Source organism: Capra hircus, chromosome 11 (genome assembly GCF_001704415.2).
Source record: "Capra hircus breed San Clemente chromosome 11, ASM170441v1, whole genome shotgun sequence".
NCBI lineage: Eukaryota > Metazoa > Chordata > Mammalia > Artiodactyla > Bovidae > Capra > Capra hircus.
The window spans coordinates 92570643-92584944 of record NC_030818.1 but is presented as its reverse complement, the minus strand read 5'-3'; the positions used below and the strand labels follow the sequence as shown (position 1 = coordinate 92584944).

The 14302-nt window shown below is 46.7% G+C and overlaps 1 protein-coding gene across 1 annotated transcript in view; it reads left to right on the top strand.

Annotated features, from left to right (window-relative positions):
• The window catches only part of TTLL11 (tubulin tyrosine ligase like 11), a 264768-nt gene continuing 259049 nt past the window's right edge, over positions 8584-14302 (top strand). The window contains exon 1 of the mRNA XM_018055721.1: positions 8584-9723. Within this exon, the coding sequence (XP_017911210.1) occupies positions 9295-9723 (429 nt within the window). The 5' untranslated portion in view covers positions 8584-9294. The remainder of the gene's footprint in view (positions 9724-14302) is intronic.

Here is a 14302-nt window from a genome sequence, read left to right as displayed (position 1 = left end):
TGATTGCTTTATAAAATATTTTTGAACCCTGACAGCTCTCCAGGAGCAAAGCCTGTTGTCAGAAGAGTGCAGTGGCTTTCAACTTCTCTTAACATTTAAGGAAAAGTATTTTGAAATGTGTTGTTTATTATCCATCTCCACCAAGCATGTGGAGAATGCAAGGTGGCATCATATTGTCAGTTACATTATTTCTGGCTTAGAGCTTCACAGACCTGGCCGTGATGCTATTACCTGCAGGTAGAGGGTTGTGAATCTCCTCTTCTCCAAGGGCTGGTGTGAGAGTCCAGCCAGGGAAGTAGGAAATCCATCTCTAGGCTTAATGCTCACGGCCCAGATGCATGGTGCATGGAGCCAGGAGCTCAAGACCCAGCATTTCCACACCATCTTCTTCACCAGTTTATCAAAATGTCATACTTTTTATGAGCATCCTGGCCAACTTCTTCACTTGGCATGGAGCAAACGGAAGCCCAGAGGGCACAAGGCCGGGTCAGGGCCTCTCGGTGGGTTAGGACCTACCTGGAGGTGACAGCACAAAGGACAGGAGGAATGGAAAGAGCTTGGGCTTAGCGCTGGTCACACTGAACTTTGGACTTCAGTTCTGTTACTTAATCACTGACTTCCTCTTGGTCAGCTTCAGTTCCCTCACCTCTGAAATGGGAACTATAATGATCATCAACATTCACAGGCCACTAAATGCAAGTTCTCTATTTCAACTCACTTTTTACAACAGCACTCTGAGATAGGTACTGTTATCATCAGCCCAATTTTCAGATGAGGGAAGTCAAGGACCGAGGAGTCATAAGATTTGCCTGAGGTCACAAAGAAGAACACAAACTGCAACCCAGTCATGTGGGGGAACATGGTACTTTCCTGCCTGGAGAGTTGCTGGGGAGGATTAAAGTGCTGGAATACACAACAGGGCTTGATAAGCAGGTGTGCTCAGTGAAGATGGCTAGTATTGCCAGTCAAAAAGAAACCACCTATTCTAGAAGCAGTCAACCCAGAACTGCACACGAAGCCCTTTGCCCACTCGTTAGGATTGCTCACTCCCCCTTCCAGGAACTCGCATGCTCCCAGGTACTCTATCACACCTTGTTTAGAAGGTGGAGATTTTGGATCTGAGCCTTAAGAATAAACAGCTCACTTAGCAGATAGGAAGCCGTTGGGAGGATGCACCAGGCAGAGCGAGCAATACTGGCAAAAGCCTAGAAGTGCGAGAGTGTGTGTTTGCAAGTAGAAGCCGGCCGAGGTGGGGGCGGGAGGTGGTGGGGCTGTTGGATTTGATTCAGATGCTTGCTGCTAGGGGATCTTCTCTGCCCCTCCTCCTTCAACCTCTTTGATAACCGGACCTCAGGCGCCACCTGGTGGCAGCTTCTGAGACCAACAGGACAGAAACCAATGGGAGTAAGTGCTACCCACACTTCTGTCCCCTGAACTATCGCTTCCTGCCTCTCTCCTTGGAAATGGACTTGCTATAAAAGCGATAGAACAATCATCAAGAAATTTTTATTTAAGGATTACATTTTCCCGTTATCAAAACAAAGCATGGGAGAAGGAAATGGCAACCCACTCCAGTATTCTTGCCTGGAGAATCCCATGGACAGAGGAGCCTGGCAGGCTACAGTCCATGGGGTCACAAGAGTCAGACACAACTTAGTGACTAAACCACCAGCTTGTTTAGAAAAATGAATACTTAAAGAAAAAAAAATTTAACTATAAAATTAACAAACTATAAAGATTAATAGCAGAAGGAATTATACTTGATTTTTCCCTAGCTAAGAAAAGAAGGTATAATGTTCAGCTTCAAAACTCCAACATTGTCACTGACTCTCTATTCTTAACTGACATACTGCCACGAAATTGTTTTTGAGTTCATGAAAAGTTTCAACAGCATTAGGCATTTTAAAAAATGTTTTGTTTTTAAAGTACCTTTTATAGCATTTTATTTACTTCCTAAAGATTCAGGGAATCTGAATTTTAGATTCTGTGAACCTGAATTTTAGAAACATCTGGTCTACCTCAGTTAGATGTTGGCTGCAGAGATAGAGCTGAAGTGATCACCACAGCCATAAAACTGATTGACTAAGAAGGATTTATACAATGTTTACAAACCTGGAATCAAGTATGGATTTTATCTGAAAGTTAAAAGTTAGATATTAGAGAAAGTATTTAATTCAGGTATTTTCAAGTTTTAAAACTTCACTTGTTTACCTACTAAAAATAGTTCTAGTTTTTTCTACTTAGGAAAGTCCATTAAAATGATAAACCCTAATTTGCAGTGCTTTCCTCATAAAGTTTTGGGTGTGAAAGAATTGTAATTTACTAGATATGTTTGGGATGGGATATTTTGTTGGGTAGGTTTTCCTTTTTCTTTTTAACTTTTAATAGGCTTCCAACAAGAGTACAGTTGTTTCAGAACAAATTTTTTTAACATTATACTTTTCCCTTTCTCTTCACAGTGTTTGGAGAGTAAAATGAAAAACTGTGCACTCTGTGATTTTAACTTCTCTAATATACTCTTGAGATTTTTGCTTTAATTTAAATTACCATCACATGGCCCTTTCAGTAGTAAAACCAGCATTTGTTCCCTCACCAAACCCCATGCCAAATTCATCATAAAGAAAGCTCAGCATCCATAATTCCAGTAGTGCTTATCAATTTAGAGGAGGGGGCATTTAGTAAATATCCCAACTGGTTGTTTTATGCACAAGGCTTCAGTCGGAACATAGAAAAAAAAAATTCTGTGAATGAAATAGTGTACGTTCAGATTTTATAAAAGACATTTTTAAAAGCCCAATTTACACCGTATATTTTCTTATGATGTAATTTATGAAAAAGATGTCTGTACTAACAGGTGCTGTAACATTACTGTTGTTGGATTTTATTGTTTGGTGATAAATGTATACAATATTTCTAAGGGAAAAACTATGTACTGTGATGTAAAAGTCTGGGCAAAATGTGTATTTGATTATAATTACTGATTTTAAAGATTTAATAAAATATGTAAATATCAAAAAAAAAGCATGGTCATTGTAGATAACTGGGAAAATATACAAAAGTTTAATCAAGAGGGAAATAGTCACCCTTCGTTCCATTGCTCAGAGTAACCACTAATAACATATTGACATCTTTTTTCTTTTAATTTGTTATCCAAACTTTTTATTGAAATATATATAACCTACAGAAAAGCCCAACTCATTCAAGCTGATGAATTATAAAAAGTGAAAATATCAATGAGATCATCGCTAGGTCCAGAAATAGAGCAATACCAGAATCCTAGAAGTCTCTTTTTGCCCAACCACATCCACCAACCTCCTTCCCAACTGTAGCAACTAAGCTGACTTCCAATATCACAAAGTTCTGGAAGTTTATGTAAAAATAAAATTACGCTTTATGGCTAGCTTCTTTTGCCAAAGGATGTGCTGGTTGGTGTAGTCAGTCTTTTCCACTTACCTGCTGCTGCTGCAGCTGCTAAGTCGCTTCAGTTGTGTCCGACTCTGTGCGATCCCATAGACGGCAGCCCACCAAGCTCCCCCGTCCCTGGGATTCTCCAGGCAAGAACACTGGAGTGGGTTGCCATTTCCTTCTCCCATGCATGAGAGTGAAAAGTGAAAGTGAAGTCACTCAGTCGTGTCCGACTAGTGGCGACTTCATGGACTGCAGTCTACCAGGCTCCTCTGTCCATGGGGTTTTCCAGGCAAGAGTACTGGAGTGGGGTGCCATTGCCTTTTTGTCCACGTACCTATTGTGGCTCAAATGATCAATTCCCTGATGATGCATGAAGTTTCTCAATTCTTTATGTTCATTGGCTATTTGGATATCTTCTTTTGTGAATGACTATCCGCGTCTTTTCCCATTTTTGAGCATCTCTTTGTTATATAAAAAATTCTTTATATTTTCAAGGTACAAGTCTTTTGTGGATTTTACATATATTGACTAAGATACTGATATCTTTGAATCCAGAGATTTTCTCTGCATGTAATTTTCATGTAATCTACATGCAATGAGGATTTGTGTGTGTGTGTGTATGCATGCACTGTGTGCTAAGTTGCTTCAGTTGTGTCTCTTTGTGACCCTGTGGACCATAGCCCACCAAGCTCCTCTGTCCATGGGATTCTCCAGAGAAGAATACTGGAGTGGGTTGCCATGCCCTCCTCCAGGGGATCTTCTCAACCTAGGGATTGAACCTGCATTTCTTGTGTCTCCTGCATTGGCAGGCAGGTTCTTTACCACTAGCACCACCTGGGAAGCATATATATATATGTGGTCTAAATACATATACATATATATGGACACAGTTATGTTTAAACATATGTGGCTTATGTTTTGTGAACAAAGGCTTGGTGTGGGGGTTAGTGTGGGTTTGGCAGCTGGGTGTAAGTGTCAGATAATTCTGAATTTGAATCATATCTTTGCCTTTACGAGCTGTGTGACTTAGGCAAATAACTTCTCTGGGCAGCAATTTCCTTCACCATCTGCAAAATCTGCTGATCCCAGGGCTGCTGTGAAGCTTAAATGACACAACATTTGCGAAATGCTTAGTGCAGTGCTCAGGACAGAGAGGCTTCTCACTGATACTAGGTCACCATGGACGACCTAGCCTGCCTTTCTGATTCACAGCAGAAACCTCCAGACATGGGATGAATTTCTGGAACGAGGGGGTAGGAAGAGCCTCCAGGTGGATAGTTTGCCAAAGCTAGAGGAAAATTTCAACCAAGATCGCATGACTCCAGCATCACAGCTGTTCCCATTTGTCTCTAGCTTCTCCCAGGCCTTGTTTACTCGGAACAGTCCTTAAGCATTGTGATCACCAGGCTTGCACCAGTTTGCTCGATGTTACATCACCGGGATGATGTTTACCCTACACGGCTAAAGCTGTGATGGACATTTGCCATAATTTGCCTAAGTATTTTCTTATCGTCAAATATCTGAGCAGCTTAATTCTTTCATTCATTCACTCATTAATCAATCAAAAAATGGTTGTTGAATGCCTACTGTCTGCCAGGCACCAACTGTGTGCTGGGATATGGTAAACGAGGGCAGGACACCCTTACCTGTGACACTGGGACTCTGGTCGGTGAGACAGTCCATCATAAGTAAACAAAAACACTCTGACTCTAAGATGTGGTGCGTGTGTGAAGGAAAGAGAGGTGCTTCTGGATGTGTTTGTGTTTGGGGAACTGTTCCTGGTCCCCGAGTCTCCGCTGCTCTTTGCTCCTCTGCAGCCACAGCTGAAGCTTCTCTGTGAGGAGACCCGCAAGGGCTTGGGTTTTCCACCAACACATTTTAGAGTTTCCTGAGAAGTCAGAGGTCACCACAGCATCCAGAGCCCTGATGGGATTTGCCTCTAAGGCTTGCGTCTCTACAATTCTAGTCTGTTCCCTGCCCTCCTGAAAAGGCGTATGACTTTTGTGCTATGCAGTCGCTCAGTCGTGTCTGACTCTTTGCGGCCCTGTGGACTGCAGCACGCCAGGCTTCCTCCCTGTCCATCACCAACTCCCAGAGCTTGCTCAAACTTATCTCCATTGAGTCGGTGATGCCATCCAACCATCTCATCCTCTGTCTTCCCCTTTTCCTCCTGCCTTCAATCTTTCTCAGCATCAGGATCTTTTCCAACGAGTCAGTTCTTCGCATCAGGTGGCCAAAATACCGGAGCTTCAAACTTCAGCATCAGTCCTTCCCATGAATATTCAGGGTTGATTTCCTTTAGGATTCACTGGTTTGATCCACTTGCAGTCCAGGGGACTCACGAGTTTTCTCCAGCACCACAATTTGAAAGCACCGATTTATCCCCTCCCCCCTCCTTTTTTACAGGATTAATAAATTTTATTTTTTCTTCCAGTTTTATTGTGATATAATTGACATAAGCAGTGTATAAGTTTGTGTACAACATAATGATCTGATTTACATACATCACAAAATGATGAGCACAACAATTTACTGAACATCCATCATCCCAGACAGGTACAAGATTAAAGAACAGAAAAAAATGTTTCCTTGTGATGAGAACACAGGATTTACTCTAAAATGTTTATATATAGCACACAATGGTGTTAATTATATTTAACGTATAATAGATTATATTCCTAGTACTTATTTACCTCATAAATGAAAGTTTATATCTTTTGACTGCCTTAATCCAGTTTTCCCTCCCCCAAACCCTTCACCTCCCCAACTCTATCTGCTGAGCTTAGTCACTCGGTCCTGTCTGACTCTTTGCTACCCATGGACTGTAGCCTGCCAGGCTCCTCTGTCCATGTCAGTCAGTCAGTTCAGTCGCTCAGTCGTGTCTGACTCTTTGCGACCCCATGAATTGCAGCACGCCAGGCCTCCCTGTCCATCACCAACTCACGGAGTTCACTCACACTCAGTGGTTGCAGCCATGAAATTAAAAGACGCTTATTCCTTGGAAGGAAAGTTATGACCAACCTAGATAGCATTTTCAAAAGCAGAGACATTACTTTGCCAACAAAGTCCATCTAGTCAAGGCTATGGTTTTTCCAGTGGTCATGTATGGGTGTGAGAGTTGGACTGTGAAGAAAGCTGAGCACCGAAGAATTGATGCTTTTGAACTGTGGTGTTGGAGAAGACTCTTGAGAGTCCCTTGGACTGCAAGGTGATCCAACCAGTCCATTTTAAGGAGATCAGTCCTGGATGTTCTTTGGAAGGACTGATGTTAAAGCTGAAACTCCAGTACTTTGGTCACCTCATGCGAAGAGCTGACTCATTGGAAAAGACTCTGATGCTGGGAGAGATTGGGGGCAGGAGGAGAAGGGGACAACAGAGGATGAGATGGCTGGATGGCATCACCGACTCGATGTGGTAACCACAAATCTGTCCTCTTTTTCTCTGAATTTGTTTTTGAAGTATAATTGAGTTACAACATTATGTTAGTTCTTGATACACAGCACAGTGATTTGATATTTCTATACATTTCAAGCTGATCATCGTAACCACTCCCTTCTTAAATTTACTTGTACTGCACCTTTTCCTCAGCTCCCTCTCAGCACAGGGCCTCCATTAGCCCTGGGAGCCTTTGAACCAATCAGCAAAGTTGCCCCTTTCTGCGGAACAAAGCCTCAGTGGGTGAGGCTTGGTGGGCAGAGAGCAAGTTGCATTTCAGCCCCCTGGAGGCCCCCGGGTCATCTGCATGACTGTACAGGTTGCTGTGTCCACAGCCTCTGGAATGACTACTCCACCTGCTTTCTTTTTATTTATGTATCTATTTGTTTGACTCTGGGTCTTAGTTATGATGAGCAGGAACTTTGATCTTTGTTATGGCATGTGGGATCTTTAGTTGGGACATGTGGGATCTAATTACCTGACCAGGGATCAAACCTGGGCTCCCAGCATCAGGAGCATTGAGTCTTAGCCACTGGACCAACAAGGAAATCCCTTTCCTTCTATCTACCTGATTCTATCTTGAAGACTCAGTTTATATTCCCTCTCTTATATGAAGTTTTCTCTAACTTTCTAATTCATAGTAAATTCTCCATTCTTTGAACTCCTAATTTTTTTTAAACTCTTTGGCTCATTTGGCACTGAATTGTATACTTCCTTGTGATTCCTCTGCTTTTCCTCTCTTGTATCATTATTTCATCTGGAAAGTGCGGCTACCAGTGAGGGCCACTGTCCTCAGTATGAAGTGCTATCCCTTCCCAGCCCCATTCCCTGAAAAAACTGAAATGTGGTTTCCTGAGGCAAGACGGGAAAGCCCTCTCCTTGGATTGGCTTTAAAAATACAGGGCAACCCCAAAAGAATTGAGTGCAGGGAGTGGAATAGGTATTTGTGTATTCATGTCCATATCAGCATCATTCACAATAGACAACAAAGGGAAACAAGCCAAATGCCCACTGTCAGATGAATGGATAAACACAATGCGGTCTATCCATACAATGGAACACTATTCTGCCTTACAAAGGCACGCAATTCTAATAATATTACAACACGGATGAACCCCAAAGGCATTATGCTGAGTGAATAAGCTAGACACGAAGGGATAAATGTTGGATGATTCCACTTATATGAGGCAGTTTCATATAGACAGAAAGGATAATGGAGGTCCGGGGGCTGTGAGTAAATGGGTACAGTGAGTTTAATGGGTACAGAGTTTCAGCTGGAGAAGATGAAAAGTTCAGAAGATAAATGGTGATGTTTGCACAATGTGACTGTTAATGCCCTTGCTGCTGCTGCTGCTAAGTCGCTTCAGTCGTGTCCGACTCTGTGCGGCCCCACAGGCGGCAGCCCACCAGGCTCCCCCGTCCCTGGGATTCTCCAGGCAAGAACACTGGAGTGGGTTGTCATTTCCTTCTCCAATGCATGAAAGTGAAAATTGAAAGTGAAGTCGCTCAGTCCTGTCGGACTCTTCGCGATCCCATGGACTGCAGCCTACCAGGCTCCTACATCTATGGGATTTTCCAGGCAAGAGTTCTGGAGAGGGGTGTCATTGCCTTCTCCCTTGGCTATACCTAAAAAAAAGGTTAAAATGACACATTTTATGTGTATTTTATTGATACCAAATTTCTTTCTTAATGACATAATATGAAAAGGGTCTGGTTGATGTCCTCAACTAAACCGTGAATCTGCAGTTTCCCATGGCTACCCCATTCCTTTACGAGCTCCCAACAGGGAAAGGTGTCCCCCCTCTCAGTCTGGGGGCTCTCCCAGGACGAGAAAGCGATTTCCTCAAACGAGCAGCCGCTCCTTGAGGGTCTGGACTTGCTATCTCCATCATCAGGCTGAGATTCTTTCTGAGGGTGGAAGTGCCTAGAATGGATGAGGTTGTGCCTCCTCCATTGGATCAGGAGTTATCCCAGTGAGTGCGCGTGGAGTGGAGGAAAGTGGGTTTCCTGTTTGAAACTATCGTCTCTCCGGCCCAGTCCCGGGGCTCAGAAGCCCTGCAAGCTCCGATAGCTGTTCCATCCTCAAGCTCACCTCCAGCCTGTCGGCTCCAAGTTCTGCGAGCTCAGCTACTCAGCATGTTCTCCCAGTGGGCGGGCCAAGGCCCCTTCCGCCCTCTTCCAAGATGTCCGCCGCCGCCTCTGTGACAGGCCTGACCACGTGAGCAGCCTCGCCTATGAGGTCGCCGGGCCTGTGACGGCGATTGTCCCTTCTCGGGCCCCGTCCAGTGGGCGACTGCCCTTGTCAACCGGAGCCTGAGCGATCATGGCAACCGGCTCGGGAGGGGAGCGCGCGGCAGCGGTGGCAGCGACGGCAGTTTGGTCGGGGGCCGGGGCGGCGGAGCGGCGGCGGCGGCGGCTCCGTCACTGGCGTTGGCACCAGCCCTGAGGGCCATGCTGCGGGGCAGCCCCGAGAGGGAGCTGGCGGCCTGGTGGGAGGCGGAGGCCGTGGCCGCGACCAAAGCGCAGGCGGCGAAGGAGCAGGTCCGCGTGGACCCCGGCGCGGCCGGGGAACCGGAGCGCAAGGCGGGGGAGGAGCAGCCCAAGGAGCCGGCCCCGGCGCCACCCTGCGCGGCCGAGGAAGGTGACGCCCGCATTCCCCCGCGGCCTCCGCCCACGCTGCCCGTGTCCCTGGCGAAGCCGGAGCCGGTGTCTGGCCTTTGCCCGCACGGGAAGTCTAGGATCAAGGGCCGCAGTTGCAAGCGGAGCTCGGGACAGCCCGACGAGTACTGCTCTCTGCGGCCGGTCACCGTGGACAGCTCCAAGGCCAGGACCTCCCTGGACGCCCTGAAGATCAGCATCCGCCAGCTCAAGTGGAAGGAGGTGAGGCCCGGCCCGGCCGCGTGGGCACAGGGGGGTGGACTGGAAGACCTCAGAGGAGCCTGCTGGCTCAGGCCAGTTCTCAGGGCCAAGCTCCTGCTGTGTGCCACGCTTGTCAGCCTCTCACTGCTTCTCCTTCAAAGCCTAGGCCCCAAGTCACTTCCTCAAGACTGCTCTAGATCCCTCCAGGTCGAGTTAGTTTGTCCTTCCTCTAGCTCCCCTGCAGCTACCTTTGGCTCCATGATCTCCAGCCATCAGCACTCGCCTCCCCCACATGATAGATATTTGTTTATATGTCTGTCTCCTCCGGCAGCTGTGAGTCCCGGAAGCCGTCGATCCTCTCTTTCATTTCTTCCTTAAGTTTTATTTGTTTAGCATTTACTGGGTGGCCCCTTGCGGAAATCGAACCGTTTGTACTTTGGAGGCAGATAGACTAGGGTCTCAGCATCATGTCACTTAGCTGTGTGACCTTGAGCAACTTGCTTCACTTCTTTAGCCTATTTCTTCCTCTGTAAAGTCAGGCCAAATGTACCTATCTCATAGTTTTCTTAGTATTGGAAGACTCACTGTGTATTATAATATAACCCAAGTCTGCAATAAATGGGAACTCATCTTACCACGCACTCCTCTCTCTTTTCCACCATCACCATCACATCACCATCAGTATCATTGTCAACAGTGTAGGTGCTGGGGTTTTTATGTCCCAAGGCTTGACATATAAACAGGCCTCAGGAACTGGTGGGCAAAAGGGTGAGTGAAGGAATGGATTATTTGTCCTTGAACTTATTTTAGATCTGAAAGGGGTTGGGATGAAGCACCGGTGACATCCAGAGATAATCTGTTGTAGTTGACTGAGTGGATGTGACTTTATTTGCAGTGCCTAATGTTATTTAATGTGCTTTGGGGAGTGTCAGGATGTGGTTTAGGGTAGTCGAATCTGGAGGCTTGGACCCATGTGATCTGCTGCTGGAACAGAATCTGTAACAGGCGACACGAGGACGCAGGACCTTAGCAGCCCTGGGCCTTGGCTAGAGAAGACTTTCAGGAATGGTATAATGAAGTTGGAACATACAGAGAGATGGACACAGACAGAATTAATGAGGTCAGAGGGTTGCTGTCCCAGCAGTAGGAGTCACGTGGTTTGGAGGGGAGTTGAGAGTCAGGTGGGGCAGATTTCCAGACAGGGAGGGGTTAGCCGTTGAATAGTCTGATTCTGGGTGTCAGGGCCCCCCAGCCCTGGGGCTTGGGGATCAGGGGAGGGCTTTCATGCCCATGAAATCTGGAGAAAGTGAGGGCGGCTCCCAGTACTAGGTGTCTGGGTTTTGGGACAGGGGCCTAGGTCAAGGTGGTAGATATGAAGACCAGAAGGAGATGAACATGGAGAGCTTGTCAGTACCATAGTCCTAATGAAGGGAGGGTCCAGGGGCTGAGACCAGGCCACAGAATGAAGGAAGGCTGATTCGCCCAAGCATGGCCTGTCCTTAGCTTAGCCCTGGGGCAAGGGTTGGGGAGAGAGACACAAAACTGGCCAGATCTCAAGAGATGGAGCCATCCAGACTCAGAAACCAGCAGCCACACATGCTGGTCCAGCTTCAATCATTCATTCTGTAAGTGTCCACTATGGATGCTGGGCCCTGCGAAGCAAAGATGCTAAAGAGGTAACCCTTGCCTTCAAGGACCTCCAAGTTCAGTAGGTGATAAGACACAAGTAAGTGACCACTGCAGTAGTTACAGGGCCTCTGCTGCTGCTCCTGAAATGCTCCTTTCCCAGCTGTTGGCATGGCTTCCTCTATCACTTCAGACCTCCGATCAAATGCCACCGGCTCAGAGAGGCCTTCACCTATAACTGTGCCCCACCCCCCGCCAACTGATGCTTGCTCGTCTTTATTGGTTTTTCATAGCACTGAACTCTAGTGACACTGGATTTTGTATTGGTTATTGTCTGTTTCCCGCATTAGAATGTAAGCTCCATGAGGGCAAGGGCCTTGTTTTATGTACTGCTGTTTCCTCAGGTGCTTGGCACACAGAAGGTGCTCAATAAATATGTGTTGAATGGATGAACGCCTTATGTGATGAGTGTTTCTGTGTCTGTGTAAAGGTGTACCTGCTCTAGGAGGTAGAGGCGCGTCATGTCAGGGCCATGTCCTGGAGGAGAGAGCCCCGAGCTGAGTTCTGGGAATTATTCATTATTATTATTAGGGATCATTGACTTTGGATCCCTGGAACAGGGAGTGGGACAGACAGAGCAGAGGTGCGTTCGGGGCTTCACACTTAATTCGGTAGGGCTGGGTCACAGAGTGGGCGGCAGAATGGTGTGAGCGGAGGCAGGAGGGGTGAGCAGGGGTCAGATCGTGTGCCATGCTGTGGGATGTGGACTCTTTTGGAAGCCTGTGTGAGCCACTACGAAACCTTAAGCATTTTCCGTTTACCTGCCTTGGGACTTTGGCAAGTGAGTTCAATTCTTTCAGCCTCAGTTTGCCTGTCTGTCAAATGGGAGTGGGTCCAGCTAGGTCCATGGTTCCCAGTCTCTCTGCTGCTACATAATGGTAGTGTTAGTCTGTGTGAGGCCCTCGTGCAGGTGAGCTCGAAGGGGTGAGCAGTTTCTGAGGTGCCACCCGTAACCGTCTCCTCCAGGCCCTGCTTTGCCTGTTCTCCTGCTCATACTGGCATGTAAGTGGAGATGCTCATTCTAGGATGTTTTAACATAATTTACTCCCAACAGGACTTTACTATTAGAGGGGTGATTACCTACCTAGCATCACGCTTCCGTGTTTGCCTGTGAGGTCCTGAGGACAGGAGTGGTTTCTGACTTGTGTCCCTGATGCCTAGCAGGTGGTGGGTGATCCATAAATGAATGAATGGATGACTTAACCACAGAGCTGACATCTCATCTTCACACCATAGAATGTGGAGTTCGAAAAGTGCCAGGCTAGGAAAACTTTAAAGTTCCTTCCAGGTTTAAACGATGATTATGGTATTCTTAGTACCTGCAGCAAAGTTGGCTTCATGATAGGTAACATCTCTCTCTCTATATATATAAACTGGGTACTAACAAAATGCAAACACAGCCTCGCCAGGCTTGTTTCCCCATCTGCTACACGGGTGCTGTTCAAAGAGTGTACCTCTAATGCTCAGCACTGATGTTCTAGGAGCACGAACCCTGCTGGGGGCTGGGTTGCAAGGAGGTGAAGGGCAGCGTCCTCTGTATGTCATGCTGTGCCATCACTGCAGGATGTGGGGGTCCCCAGCCAGCTGGCTTTGGCAGGGGTCAGTTGGGCAGCCCAGGCGAGAAACAAGGACATGAGCACCACCCAGAGTGAAAGGTCTGTGTCTCCTTTGCGAGTAAGTGGTGAGGGGCTCCCCGACTGGGCCGTTCAGCAGGGCGGGAGCTCAGCATTTGCTTGGCTTCAGGGCACAATCTCCCTTCTTCCCCCACTTTTCTCTATTAACAGACACTTAACAACAGTAACCAATAGTGACAGTGATAAGAAACAACTATGATGAATCCTTCCTTCCACAGCCCTTCCCCTGTGCCAGGCACTCTTCTGGGTGCATCACATATAGCCAAGGATTTGATTCTCCCAACAACCCTTTGGTCTCCATTTCTACACAGGAGGAAATCGAAGTACCCAGAGGTTAACTTACACAAGGTCAGAGAGCTGTGAGGGGCAGAGCTAGCATCTGAAACAGGTTTCCATTCGAAACCGGCCTCCTGTTCTGTGCCCTTGCTACTGCTCCCTGCTGCTGATGCTGGTGGACCCTGGAGGGTGGCAGGTACAGACACAAATGGGATTCTCTCTGTACCCTCCAGGGACAGACATGTTCACTGACAGTTGCAGTCCAGCCTGGGAGTAGAGTTGGGTACAGGGCATTCCATACAGAGGAGGAGCCAAGGCCGGGAGATCTGGTTTTATACACAGGATGGGGTGATGGCGGCTTAGAGAGCAGAGAGAGATGAAGAAGGAGCCAGATTGGAGGACGCTGAAGGCCATGCCAGGAAGCTTGTGCTTCTGGCTGAGTATGATCACAGATTCCTGCCATATATAGACCATGCTTCCCTTGCCCACGCTGGCAGTCTCAAGGGAGCCACACCAACTCTCTGAAATGATTCAGTTTTCAGTTGGATCCACTCTAGTCAGGTTTAATGCAATGGTGCCCACCGTGTTTCTCAAAGGACAGTTCATAAACATTAGCTCTGTACACTTGTAGGTAAGATGAAAGTTTATTTTAGAAGAGCAAAATCATGTTTATAGAGTCACTGTGAAGTTGAGACATGAAAGAGAGACATGGTTCCTCGCTCATAGTAGAAGCTCAATAAATATTTACAAAAATGTGTGGTTCTCCTCTAATCATGTGAGCCTCTCTCTGCCTCTCCTGTATATTCTTTCTGCAGTTTGGACACACATTAAAGAAAACTTTAGGGAAAAGACACCATGGAGAATAGACGCCACTGTTTTTGCAAGCTGCTCTCCTTGGAGATGTCAGCTGTGTATATGTACTCAGTGGTGTCATGGACACCAGCTAACGTGATCAAGGGCACTGAGAGATTTGATAGAGGGACCTTTGTTGATAATAGTTGGCA